Source organism: Halichoerus grypus, chromosome 10 (genome assembly GCF_964656455.1).
Source record: "Halichoerus grypus chromosome 10, mHalGry1.hap1.1, whole genome shotgun sequence".
Lineage (NCBI taxonomy): Eukaryota > Metazoa > Chordata > Mammalia > Carnivora > Phocidae > Halichoerus > Halichoerus grypus.
The window spans coordinates 137,188,310-137,201,819 of record NC_135721.1 but is presented as its reverse complement, the minus strand read 5'-3'; the positions used below and the strand labels follow the sequence as shown (position 1 = coordinate 137,201,819).

The 13,510-nt window shown below is 62.0% G+C and overlaps 1 protein-coding gene across 1 annotated transcript in view; it reads right to left on the bottom strand.

Annotated features, from left to right (window-relative positions):
• Window positions 1-13,510, bottom strand: part of CDH4 (cadherin 4) — a 530,242-nt gene that overhangs the window by 29,253 nt on the left and 487,479 nt on the right. The window contains exon 7 of the mRNA XM_036105351.2: window positions 11,323-11,495. Within this exon, the coding sequence (XP_035961244.1) occupies window positions 11,323-11,495 (173 nt within the window). The remainder of the gene's footprint in view (window positions 1-11,322; window positions 11,496-13,510) is intronic.

Genomic DNA, 13,510 nt, shown 5'->3' with positions numbered 1-13,510 from the left:
CCTGGGTGGGGACAAAGCCACTCTCCCTGGGGACGGGTGGGGACTGTCCAGGGGCACAGCTCTGGGCCACAGGCACCTGTAGTTTGTTTCCAGCTGGGCCGAGCGCTGGCCTGGGTTGAGGACAATGGCGAGGCGGGGGTTGCAGCATGGACAGTTCCATCCTGGAGGACTGGAGGAGCTGGGCGCGGGGAGGGGTGGATACTGGGGACGCCCCTCAGGCTGACCCACCCCCAGGCTGCACAGGCGTCTCCAGAGGACAAAGCCCAGCAGGCTGGGTGGGGGGTGGGTGCCTGGGATTGGGTCAGTGCTGACTCTGTAGGGCTGAGGGGTCCAGAGTCCCCCTGCCGGGCACCCACAGGGCTCAGCCCCCATGGCTGTCAGCCCCAAAGTGGAAGGCTCTGGCCATCCCAGGAGCCGGAGGGAGAGAGTGGGCCTCCCGTCTGCACATGGACTCCCTGGTCACCGTCACTGTCCGCGCCCTGCTTGGTGCCGGGGGCTCTGCTGGGCATCATGGGGGAGAAAGCACAGAGGATCCGTAGCTCACGAGCCCACCGCCCAGCACGGGCAGCTGTGTGCTGACCGGGTCGTGCCTGAGCCAGCGGGCAGCGAGGATCACAGGGTTGTTCTCTGGGGAGAGTGAGCGCCAGGACGAGGGCACCCACTCCGAGTGCGGTAGTGTCCCCCAAATCCGAGTTCTCAGGAACCCCAGGGCCTGGAAGTGGGGCCTCTGCAGATGAAGGGAAGGGAAGGCTCAAAATGAGGCCGTCCCCGGTGAGGGCAGGCCCCAAGTCCATGATAGGTGTCCTGCAGGAGCAGGTCAGGTGAGATGAACGCAGAGGGGGCAGTGACGTGGCCACAAGCCTCAGGGCCCAGGAGTGCCGGCCACACCGAGGCCGGAGGGAGCCCAGCGTGGGTCTAACGACTCTCCACACGGAGCCAAACCTCCAACACCTTGATTTTGGGCGTCTGGCCCCCGAGCCGTGGGAAAATTACATCCAGTTTGTGGTACTTTGTGAGGGCTGCCCCAGGAGCCTAATAATGGCCTTGGGCTGGGCCCCTTCCTGTAGCTGCTGGAGGGAACCCAGGTGTCCATGACGCCCCTGCCCTTGCACTGGCCTTGCTCCAGGCACACGGCAGGGTCCCACTCAGTGAGGCTTCACCTGGGACCCCGGGGGTCCTGCCATCAGGGCTCGGCCTGTCTGATCACCGGGTCGGAAGGACGGGGACACCGTGGAGCAGACATGGACAGGAGCCACCAAGCCTCACGCCCCACCTCGCCTCCCAGGACCAGCCACCACGACAAGGGGCCAGAGCAAAGGACAAGAGAGAGGACAGGCTGACCGCAGAAGAGAGGGATTCAGCCAGAGAAGAGAGGAAGAAGAGTGTGATTGGAACGTGGGGTCACTTTTCCAAACTTTCCTTACTCCCTTATCATGGACTCACAACCTCTTCCCCAGGACCGTATGGGCTACTGCCCTTGGAGACACAGGAACCCACGTGTGTGTGTGTGTATGTACAGGTATGTGAGTGTGTACACATGTGTGTGCATGCGTGTGTGTGCAGATCCACGTGTACATCCGCGTGTGTGCACGTGTGCACACGTGTGTACACAGTTGTGTGTGCAGCCCACCCCCACTAGAAGGTGTGCCGATCTTGCTTTTGGAGGCCGGGTGGGGGGCTTTCTGGGCATGGGGGGGTCGATCGCCCAGCCACAAGGAGGAAGTGTCAGCAGGGCCCCCAGCTGCGCCCGCGCCTCCCGTGGGCGGGGCCTCTGAGATCCAGGCCAGCTCAGCCCTGATTGGGGATTTGCATCTTCGGGAAGCTCTCGGGGTTGGGGGCTGGCTCGGCTCCTGCATTGTTGCTTTTGCTTTAGAAAGTACACTTTTCAGACCCAGGAGTGGTAACTTTTTTCTCTTTTACCAAATCCCCTCTGGCATGGCACGCAGAGTCTGAGGGAGGCGGCCGGTCGCCTGGCGTCCCTGGACGCAGATACCCTTACATAACTGTCCCATTGTGACCTCGTGGGAGGGCTCTGCTGTGCTTAGCGGTTTGACGTATTTATTAAGTGGGGCCTTGTTTCTCCGCCGAAGGTGCATTTCATTTACATGAGGCCGGGCCTGGGGCCACGAATGAGCGGGGGACGGTTTTCAGTGCTGTTCTAGTGCCTCTCGCTGGTGACCCCACAGACCACATCTGCTGTGGCGCATCTACCTTCTAGGGGCCTGGGGTGTGGGGTGAAACCCTCCCTACTTTGCGGTGGATCGAACTGAGTCTTGGCGGGGGCGCCCAGGGCTGGTGGACAGTGTGCTTGGGGCCTGGCCATCTGGAGTCCCTGAAACCTGCTGCCGGCTCTCCTGGGACAAAAAGATGACCCCGGCCCCAGCTCTGGACCCACAGAGGTCTTCTCCACGGGCTGAACCATGCAGCGGGTCTCTGCTCTCTGAATCAGCCTCCAGTGGAGCTGGCGGAGCTGGCTGGGTGGGGAGTGGGTGAGCCTGTGTCTCTGCAGTGATAGCTTCTCCCACCTGTGCGCAGGTGCCCCCGGCCAGCCCCACCTGCCGCCCAGTGGTACTCCTGCTCTGCCTGGTCAGCAGCGGTGCCGCAGTGAATTCATTAAAATGTGATCTGGCCACGTTCAAGTTCCAAGAGAAGGGAGGAAAACTGCACGTGGGTGGTCCCTGGGGTTTTCGCTTCCTTCCCCATAGCTCAGCATTTAAATTTTGCAGAACATCCATCAATAATGCAGCCGGCTGACCTGCCCTAGAAAAGCATCAAAGCCTCCCGCATGCCCCTGCGGGCCCTCCTCCCCACACCGGCCGCCAGGACTGCAGCCCGGCCCACATCAGGCCTGCGACTTGCACCCCCACGTGCTGGTGGAGCCCAGGGTGCCACCCAGCCTGAGAATGGTGTCCCCAGCTCCTGGACCCGTGTCCCCTACCATGCTACAAACATGTCTCCCTGCCTACACTGGGCATCTGCAGCGGGCCCTCTGCAGCGAGCTGGCGGCCGGGATGCGGGTGTAGATTGAGGCTGAGAGCCTGGTGTCCACACTGCAACTCACAGACCCTCCCAGCGTCCCTCCCTGAATGAGGCTAGGGTTCTCCCGCTCACTGGGTCAATGCCGGCGTCCTGAGGCTCCCTCCCTGGGCCACGTGCTCCCTCGTGCTTTCCTGCTTGTCACTGCTGTCACTGCGGGAACTGAGAAATGAGTAAACTGAGGGCCTCCCTCCTGCACCCGGAGCTCATGCTGCTCAGCACCTGGGTGTCCGATTGGCACCTGGGAACGAGCAGGAGGGTGTCTGGAATGGCCACTGCGGGAGGAGGGGTCACGGGCCACTGTTCTTGTTCATCAGGTGCATCGGGACTCATGCCCGGGGGCGTGGGGAGTGCGGCCGCTGAGGAGAACAGGCCGCAGGTCCTCGAGTGCTCAGTCACCACATGACCAGCAATCCTGCACCTGGCCTTGGCCCAAGGGAGCTGGAAAAAGTCCAGACAAATGCTTGTTCCAGGGCTCACAGCTGCCCGGCCACCACGGCCACTGGTGGAAGCAACCCGCCTGTCCATCCGCCCACGGGTGAGTAGACACTGCTTCACGCACGCGTGGGCGCAGGGCTCTGCTAGAGCAGGAGCGACCCTGCGGACGAACCTCGACGGCACGTGCTGAGCGGAGGGAGCGGACACGAAGCCACAGGCTCCCAGGTCCCCCTGATGTGAAGCGTCCATCACTGGCCCGTCCATCAAGACGCGCCACCTCAGAGTGGTCTGGGGGGGGGGCAGCTGCGCGGCCACCAGCGTCTGCCCTTGTGTCAGGAAGGCCGCCACGTACGTACGTAAACGAGTGCGCGTGGCCGCGTGCCGATAAAACTTTATTTACGAAGCTGGATTTATTACAGGTTGGATCTGGGGGACCCCCAGCCAACATTGCCCTGCCTGCTCGCCCCCCTCGGGACCCCAGGAGAGGGCAGACCCCCGAGCTGGGACCGACCCCTCCAGAGCCCCTCACATCCCTTGGAGGGGTCAGAGGCCATAGCATCCTCCCGTCACCTTTGCTGCACCGGCCCGCTCAGCACACCCTGTCCTTCCGTACGTTTACCTGAGTCCTGCTGGGCCTGTCCCAGGGCTCCCACCCTCACCCCACCACCGCTGTCCTGTCAGACCACAAACCTACAGAAAGAGGGGGGCCTCGCTGGGCCCCTGCCCTCCAGCCAGGCCTCTGAGGAAGAGGCAGAGGAGGGAGACGTCCGCAAGGGGACGAGAAGGCAGAGAAGGCTTCCCCGAGGAGGTGGGCTGGACCCCAGGGCCCCAGCTACTCCCATGGGAGGCTCGGTGCTTGACTTGCCTCCTCCTCCCTCCCTGTCCCTGAGGCCGGCTCCTTGGACTCACATCTCAGCTCAAGGAAAAGATGGAAAACAATGAAAGGCTCACAGCAGGGGATTTGGGAAACGAGTCTCGGCCAGTCCCAACGATGGACCGCCCAGACGCGGGACAGTGCTGAGGGAGAAGGGTGTTTCCCACGTCAAGGATACACCGCCAAGCGCCAACAGGGGCCACACACTTTGCTCGTCAGGACAGCTGGTCTGTAACACGGGGAACGCACCCCGGCGGCGAGCGCAGCCAGGACATGCGGGCGTCGGTCCCGTGTGAGCTGTGAGCATCTTCCGGAGCTTGGAGGGTGGATTGCTGTTTCCTCTTTGTGCGGCTCTCTTTCCTTCCACAGATGTGCTGTTCTTGTGAGAAGAGGAATCGCTAGGCGTTCTTGCGGAAAAGGGCTCCAGCGTGGGCTCGGGTGCATGGACTGGCTCTGACGTCCAGCCTGGCGTCTGGGGACTCGGGGGGCGCCCGCCCAGTGCGCGTGTTCGGGCCCCGCAGACCGCGCCCCCAGCCGGCGGCCCCCGCGTGTGACCCAGGAGCACGGACGGCAGGGCCCGGGCGTCTGTCTCTGGGGCCGAGCTCACGCCCCAAGACAGGAGTGCCTTTGCTTCTCCCCTGCTCCCCTTTCCCGGGCGGGGGGATCGGTAAGATGCAGGGGAGAATCCAGGTGCCGGCAGAGTCGCCTCAGCCGTCACTGACCCCACCGAGACCCCTAGGCTGCAGTCGGTGAGCTCAACACAGGGTTCCGCGAACACGCCCGAAAACCAGCGGGGAGAAACCCGACCACCACCCCGCCCGGCCCACCACTGCCCCCTGCAGCGGGCCTCTCCAGAGGACTTACAAGGAGCTCAGTTTCTAGGAAAGCACATGTTTAGAATTTCCCATGTGGCCCGCTGCTGGGCTTCCCCGGAAGCAAAGGGAAGATGCTGGTCCTGTCGCTACAGGACGATCCCCCTGAAACTGAGTAACGTGATGGCGTTAACCACGGTCGGTGACGGTGATCGCGAGGTTCAGCTGGAGCAAAACTACGTGGATCGCCCTCCATGAAACCTCTTCCCTTGCTGACGGTGTAGCTGGAGAATCTTGAGAACTATGGGAAGGTCCTGGTTTTGCTTTCCTAAGAATCCTGTAAGACCACGAGACCCTCATGTCCCACCCTCGTGTGGGGAGACATTTCAAGTTAATGAAGGTGAGCAGTGAGGGTCTGCGTGCGTGGGGACAGGGAGCCGGGGTGGCGTCCCCAGTGACCCAGTGACTCACCCAGGGGTAGGCGGCAGTGGGTCTGAGGACGTCCGTGGCTCTGCGCTAAGTGCGTGACGCAGACACTCTGACCGGGGGAGCGTGCGGGGGAGCGTGCAGGCGAGCGGTGTCAGCGGCAGGGGTGTCTCTGGCTAGGCACTCAGGAGACACTTGAGCCTCTCCTGTCGTACGGAGGCCTCTCCTGACATTTTAGTCATGTAAAAATGCTCCACTTACATAGCTCTGCCTGATTAGACAGGGCAGCAATTATGTTTGTGGATTTCCCCCTTCGTCGAGATGGCTCACTCTGCCCCACGGGAAGCTGCTCCGAGAAGCGTCTGCAGCGTTTCTCCCCCAGACTCTGCTGTTCCCAGGGGCGGGGGGATCAGATTCTCCCAGGGAGAGGAGGGGAAAGGTGCAGATTTGTGCAGGGGTCTCGTGGACAAACGTGACCTTCCTGCGGGGCCGGAGCTCTGGCGCCTGGGCCCAGTGGCCTGAGGGTCCGCCTGCCCGGGGGTGGGGTGGGGGGGCAGCGAGCAAGTCGCCCGGGGTCCCCACCCCCCGCCAGCAGCCACCCGCAGGTTTTACAAAAGCCTGGAAGCAGAGGCGAGGGTGTCCTTGTTGTGTGGTTGTTTGCCGCTGAGCGACCTGCCCAGGGGTGTCCGGTTAACTCTGGGCCGTTCTTCAGACCCTCCCCGGAGCCGGCGGGGGGAGAGCGGGCCGCTCGGGACACAAAGCCCAAGCTGGAAACGCGCTCCGCTCCCTCACCCGCAGCAGCCCCATCCCCTTCGGCCACTTCGTTTCTTCTCCCTGAAGGCAAAGGCAGACACCGCGGGGAGTGCCTGTGAGCAAAGCGGGAAAGGGGGTCTGGAGCAGTATCCCCAGCGGACCACCTGCCCTTCCCGAGCAGCTGACACGAGCCGGGCCGAGCGCAGCCCCGTGTCTCCCCGGCCACCTGCCGGGGCACAGGGTCACAGATTCAGAGGCAGCTGCCGCGCTCCATCCAAGGCCCCTGTGAACACCATGAGTCTCGTGTCTGGGATGAGCGCTCTCTGCTTATGCCGTATAAGCTCCCCAGGGGAAGCTCCCCACACCCCAAATCCTGAGAGCTGGTGTCTCACAATCATCCTTGGAGTGTCCCTCGTTTAGCGTCAGGCTCTACTCTCTGATAAAGTGCAAATGCCACCTTGTGCCACCTCTATCAACCATTTACACTTTAGTATAAAATTTGAGGTATGATCTTTCACGGACTCTGGCAATCTAGTATAAAAGGCCCCAAAGAGCGAGGACACCTAGGTTGGAATGCTCAGTAGCTGGGAAACAAACAAACAAAAAAATCAAAGCAAATACTGATCTTTTTGAGCTCAAGGCGGCAGGGGTCACAGCGCTGCCGCCCTGCCCCTGGCTCCGCCCCTCTGCCGGCCCTGCCCTTGCCACGCCCACCCCCTGACCTTTCCACACGTTTCTTGAGCTGCTCCAGCGCCCCAGCATGCAGCTGAGCGTTGTCGGTCAGTGGTGCCTGAACAGACTGGGCCTGCCCTACAGAGCTTGTGTCAGAGGGGAACTCACAGGAAAGGAGCCGACAAGCTCACGTGCGGTCTCCTCTGAGCGGGGCTGTGCAGGAACCCGCCCAGCTCAGGGAGAGGAGGAGGAAGGGCACAGGCCCGGAGCAGAGTGCTCAGGGAGGCCTCCCTGGGGGTGATGTCTGGTAAGACAAGAAGAACCAGGGCTGGTTGGGTCCTCCGGATAGAGGCTCTGAAAACGCCTCTTTTCTTCCCAAAGGCCCAGTGTCACCAACCGGAGCTCCGAGCAGGGCCGGCGGCCACAGAGCTGTGTATTATGTCAGACGGAGCAGACGACAGCTGAGTGGGCTGGACACTCGGCCTGCTGGCAGGCCCTCAGCCCTCCTGCCTCCCTGTTTCCGGCGCCTGAAGTCCATGCTCATCAAATATTGAACAGAAGCCCTCTGTGGATGGTGAGGCTTTGCTGGGCAGGGGCCGGAATCTGCTGCGGTGGCGGCCGGGGGGCACGTGGGGTCGCCGGCACCGTGGCCCAGCGGGGACGGTGGGGCCCAGAGCTCTGTGACCCGGGCTGGTGAGAGAGCCTGGCCCCCTGCCCCCTGCATGTCCTCCTTCCCACCTGCCTGCCCGCCACCCGCTGAAGGCTGAGGACAGCGGTGTACCCCAAGAACCCCAAGGTGAGGACCAGGCCTCCTTCGGCCTCTGCGTCACAGTTCAGGTCAGCTGATGAGCACCTGTGTCTCTGCGGGGCTCCGTGAGGCAGGCAGCCCCGTGTGAACATGGGGCAGAGGGGCCACGCCGGCTGCCTATAGACACAGGGCAATCAGGGGTGGGTCCCGGGGCACTGCTCAGGCTGCGGGGCGCCTGCCACGTGGCTGGCACAGGTGAGGACCTGAATGCCAGAGTCCATGTAACGGTAAAGACCGAAGTTTAAATGGCTGCGTGTGGCTGGTGGCTACCCACAGTGAGCTCTTGGAGGGCTGTCTCCTCATCATCCTTGAGTTCAAAGGCCGCCTGTTACAATTAGGAACCCCAGAACAGCAGGTCAGGCCTGTACTGTCTCCCCCACATCCATGTCCCTCTGGAAGTTCCGAATGTGACCCGATTTGGAAATAGGGTCTTTGTGAGTTAAGATGAGGTCACACTGGATTAGGATGGGCCCTAAGTCCAATGATTGGCGTCCCCATAAGAAGAGGGGACACAGAGAGACACCCAGAGGAGAAGCCGTGTGACCCAGAGGCAGAGGTTGGAGTGAGAGGGACAAGCAGACTCCCTGCTGAGCGCGGATCCCGCGGTGGGGCTCGATCCCAGAACGCATGAGGTCATGACCTGAGCCAAAGTCAGATGCTTAACACTGAGCCACCCAGGTGCCCCAAAGTTTTTGACTGAATGAAGGACCCTGCTGAGTGGTGTCTATGATTGCTTGCAACAAGTTAGATGTGTGATGCACAGCATTCAGGGAAAGTGGGTGCTGGTCATTCATCCCAAACAGCAGAAAATATGATTGATTGTACCAGCCCCCAAGGTTCAGAGCAAGGTCACCTCCTCTGAGAAGCCTCCCCTGATTTCTCCATTGTGAGAGCATCTCATCAGTACGTGACACTTTGTGCATGCACTCACCTGCACCCACCTACAGCACATTCATTTAGGTTCTGCTCCTCACCCCCCCTACCCCCCCGGGGCCCTGGGGAGCCGCCGTCTGTCTCACGAGCTCTCCTCTGTCCCCTGTGTCTCACCCAGCACCTCTGTCTGAATTTGCTAAACAAGGAAGGAAAACACAGGGTGTTTGTTCCTGTGCAGACCTCTCTAATGACCCTCCCCATAGAGTCGCCGGTCTACCACCCCAGCTAATGGCAGCATCCTTCTGGGAGCCACGGAGCAGTCCCTTGTCTGATCCCTGACTCCAGGGCCTGGTCTGGATGCAGCAGGCACCTACCCTGGTCCCTGGGAGACCCCCAGTCACCCACGGAGCCCCTGAGGTTCTGTCCCCCTCTCCTGTCACACATCTCCACCAACACTGGGCCAAGAAAACATCTGACTCCGTGGAGCTAAAGCCCCTCGGCGAGCCTCCCCACCAGTCCTCGCCCCGCCGCCAGGGCGCACGCATCCCCTCCCTGCCGAGCCCACCAGGCTGACATCACTGTGCCCATTTCTCAGAGAGAGGGCACTGAGGCTGGGGCTCAGAGGTGTTCCCTCACGTGCTCACGGCCAGGCCGTTGGCGAGGGCCACCCTGCATCCTGCTGAGCCACGAGGTTGTGTAAATTCCCTCTCACGTGACCTCTCTGCCCCAGCCTACCACCCCGGTGCACCGCCCAGTACAATTTAGGAATGCCAAGAAAAGCACCTCATGCCCTTCCTGGGGGGGTGGGGGTGGGGGTGGCACTTTCTGTGCTACCACCTGGCGTTTATTGATTTGGAAGGCGCGGGTGGGGCAGCTTTGCCAGGGGTGAGGTCTAGGCTCGAGGTGTTTGGTGCCCCCATCTCCAAACCTGCCAGGATCACAGGTGTGCGGAATCAGTCTGGGGAGTGAGAACCTGCCGCAGCTGGGCCCTGAAAAGCCACACGTAGCAAGGTCCCAGCTCAGTGCCTCCGATCAAGGTGAGGTCCCCGGACCCAGATGATGAGGCCTGCAGCGCTTCTTGGGAGGGGGGGCCGGAGGCCATCAAGATGAGTGTGCCTACGGGCTCTGGCGACTAGTACAGGCTCTGCAAACGAGCCCCCGGGGAGGGAGCGGCTGGCACGGGCTCTGCAAACGAGCCCCCGGGGAGGGAGCGGCTGGCACAGGCTCTGCAAACAAGCCCCCGGGGAGGGAGCGGCTGGCACAGGCTCTGCAAACCAGCCCCCGGGGAGGGAGCGGCTGGCACAGGCTCTGCAAACCAGCCCCCGGGGAGGGAGCGGCTGGCACAGGCTCTGCAAACAAGCCCCCGGGGAGGGAGCGGCTGGCACAGGCTCTGCAAACCAGCCCCCGGGGAGGGAGCGGCTGGCACAGGCTCTGCAAACCAGCCCCCGGGGAGGGAGCGGCTGGTAGAGGCTCTGCAAACGAGCCCCCGGGGAGGGAGCGGCTGGTCCAGGCTCTGTAAACCAGCCCCCGGGGAGGGAGCGGCTGGTCCAGGCTCTGCAAACCAGCCCCCGGGGAGGGAGCGGCTGGTACAGGCTCTGCAAACCAGCCCCCGGGGAGGGAGCGGCTGGCACAGGCTCTGCAAACAAGCCCACAGGGAGGGAGCGGCTGGCACAGGCTCTGCAAACCAGCCCCCGGGGAGGGAGCGGCTGGCACAGGCTCTGCAAACGAGCCTCCAGTCCTGGGAGCCAAGTGCTTTCAAGGGTAAACGGATTCGTGTACCCTTCAGAGGAGACGCCGGCCTCTGGTCGCTGAGCAAACCGGAGGCCGTCGTGGAGGCCCAGAGGCAGGAGAGATGCTGGTCTGGGAGGCTGAGCGCGCTTACTCAGTGCCGCCAGCCGGGGGCTTTCAGCCCGGAGCTGCTGCTGACCCTTCCAGGGGCCCCGGAGGCAGGTGCCCGGGACAGCGTCATCTACCCAGATGGGAACAGTGGCCCAGTGCCTGGAGACGCCCCCGCACTCGGTGGGAAAATGGCTGTCCGGTGGAGGCAGCAGCAAAGCCACCTCATGCCGCCCTCTCCTGAGGGTCTGGCTCTGGGTGGGGCGGACGCAGGAGTCCACACGGATGGGGTGAGGGGAGGTGGGTACAACAGAGGTGCCGTCCTCCTGGGGTCGCAGGAAGGGCCGCGAAGCTGGGAAGTCCCGTACCCAGCACCAAAGAAGTCACTCTGGCCGTGATAATTCCTGCCCTGCGTGGAAAGTGCCACCCTGTCCGTGCGCCCCGGGTCATCGTGGCGGGGGCGCCCGGGTCAGACGTAGGGCTGGTGCCCCAGGCGGGGGTGGGTGCTCACGCTCTCAGACGGTCGCTAACGGCCCCCGGCCCCTCCTGAGCAGCACAGAGGTCAGACCTCGGCGCCACGCACACCAGCGGCGCCTGTTTGGAAAGCTCGTGCGGGACCAGCTCCCAGGTCCGCTCCCAGGGCTGGCGGCGGACACTCAGGACCAGCTCTGCTGAGAGCTTTTCTCCCGGACAGGTGCCGCAGCAGACGGGCCTCCGGGGCACCCAACCTGGGCTGGGGTCCCGTCTCCCGCACGGGCCGCAAGGGCGAGGCCACCCTCCCCCCTCCACCTCACCTCTCGGTCCAGGCCGGCTGCCACGGTCACAATGTCCCCTGTCTCGCTGTTGATGGTGAACATGTTCTGGGACGGGCTCTGCGGGGTCTGGGTCACGATCCGGTACCGCACCATCCCGTTGGCCGTGGTGCTGTCGTCCGCGTCATTGGCCGTGACGGTCATCACATAGGTGCCTGGGACAGAGAAAGCTCTCAGACGGGAATGATCTGCTGTGTCTGCTGCTGCCCCCAGGGGCACACCCGGGGCAGACATCGCCAGCCGATCCCCATCTCCCCGGAGACGGAGGGAACCCCACATCGTCGGAGGCAGGCTGGAAAGCAAACCTGCCGCCTTCACTTCCCCACGAAGCTTCGGAGGACTTCTTCTAGAGCTCAAGGTTCCTGTGAGCCATCGGCTCTGACTTCCTTCTCTCTCAGCGGCGGGGGGGGGGGGGGGGGGGGGGCAGGGGGAGAGCAGGACGGGCTGCAGGACCAGCTTTTCCAACTCTGAACCCAGCTCCCTCTCCCCAAGCCACACGGCTCAAGACCCGAGCACACATGGAGGGTGGTGCAGTGGGGACCTGGAGGCGCCCGGACAAGGAGCGGGGCCTGGCCCGGGGCCGGCTCTGCGGAAGGCATGGAGTATGTGCTTGAGGGACACACGGAAAAGGAGCTGGCAGGAGCCCCTGCAGGGGAGGCTGTGCACACTGGGGGAGCACACGTGCAGGGGTGCAGGCGTTTCAGATCCAAGGGGCTGGGCAACTGCCTGAGCCGCCCCACTGCTCGGTGTCTGTTTCCCCGACCACACGTCGGGCTGAGCTCCCTGGTGGAACACAGCACAGCCCCACTCTCTGAGGGCGGCACCGGAAGGTCCTGTTGGTGTCCATCCTTCCCTGCCTTGCGAGGCCCTGGTTGGCTCAGCACATCCCTCCCTGGCCACAGTGATCGGTTCAGCTGTGGGCACCTTACCCATCAGGGTCGGCAATAACCATGTTTGCTGGGGTTCCTGGGAAACCAACACGCTGTCCCTGCCCCTGGGTCTGCCTGTGTCAGTGAGTGAGGCTGGGGATGATGGCCACCTTCTGGCCACAAATAAAGAGGCTGAAGGACAGGGCCATCTTGGAGCCTCAAGAGGGGCTCAGGTGACAACTTCTCACTAGGAAGCCCCTGGATCAACCTGCACCTGAAGCTATTGCCTAAAGACTTTTAATTTTATTATTATTTATTTATTTATTTGAGAAGCAGATGGCACTGAGTGAGCAGGGAGCCCGATGTGGGACTTGAACCTAGAACCCAGAACCTGGGGATCATGACCTGAGCTGAAGGCAGACACTTCACCGACGGAGCCACCCAGGTGCCCCTACCTAAAGACTATTTTAAACACGCACACTTTTTTTTTTTAAGAACAGTTTTAGGTTAACAGAAAATTTAAGGTACCCTATAGACTTTCTGTATAATTGAGCCCATGAATTTCCCTTCACACCTTACGCCATTTTACTTTGAATTTTTGTCACTTGCAACCCAGAGTTCCGACTGGCACAAACTCCTAGCCCTGTGGCACTGGAGTCCTGGAGGCCCTTGTCCTGAGCTGCATGTTTTTAGTTCAGTTCCTTGCTCCAGAACAATGTGCTGTCCGGGGCCCTGCAGGGTGCGGGGGAGTGTGTGCCCTACCTTGATGCGATCTTTTCTTGGGAGTGGATGTCTGAAGCTGGGGCTGAACTGGGCTTGGGGTTTCAAGCTGAGCAGCTAGGCCTCCAGGCCTGAGAAGGGGAGGGGGAGAGGCTAGGGAGGGGGTAGGGCTCTAAGCACCCAGGAACCCTGTTTCAGCTGGCTTCAACTTCATCATGAACTCCTTGACCAAGTCCCAGCTCCCAGCACAGCCCCTGACTGGTGAACCAGGGCATCCGAGTTTTGGGGAGGAAGTATTCCCAAAGCTTTAAAATCCCAGGCTCAGTATGAAATTTGGTGCCTTCTGAGAGAAAGTTCTGGAGGCAGAGAGTGTGCAGTCTGGATGTGGCTGAGGCTCTTGCTTTGCAGAGCCCACCCAGTCAGTCTGCGCCCCTCGCTGTGCCCCCAGGCCCCAGACGTGGAGGACTCGGATCTGAATGTTTGGCAACAAGACCAGTCCTTTAGTTTTGGGCTCGTTATAACATCACGTTACATCTAGGCATCCACCTTATTTGCTATGTTCAGGAGTCTGCTTTTTAAAA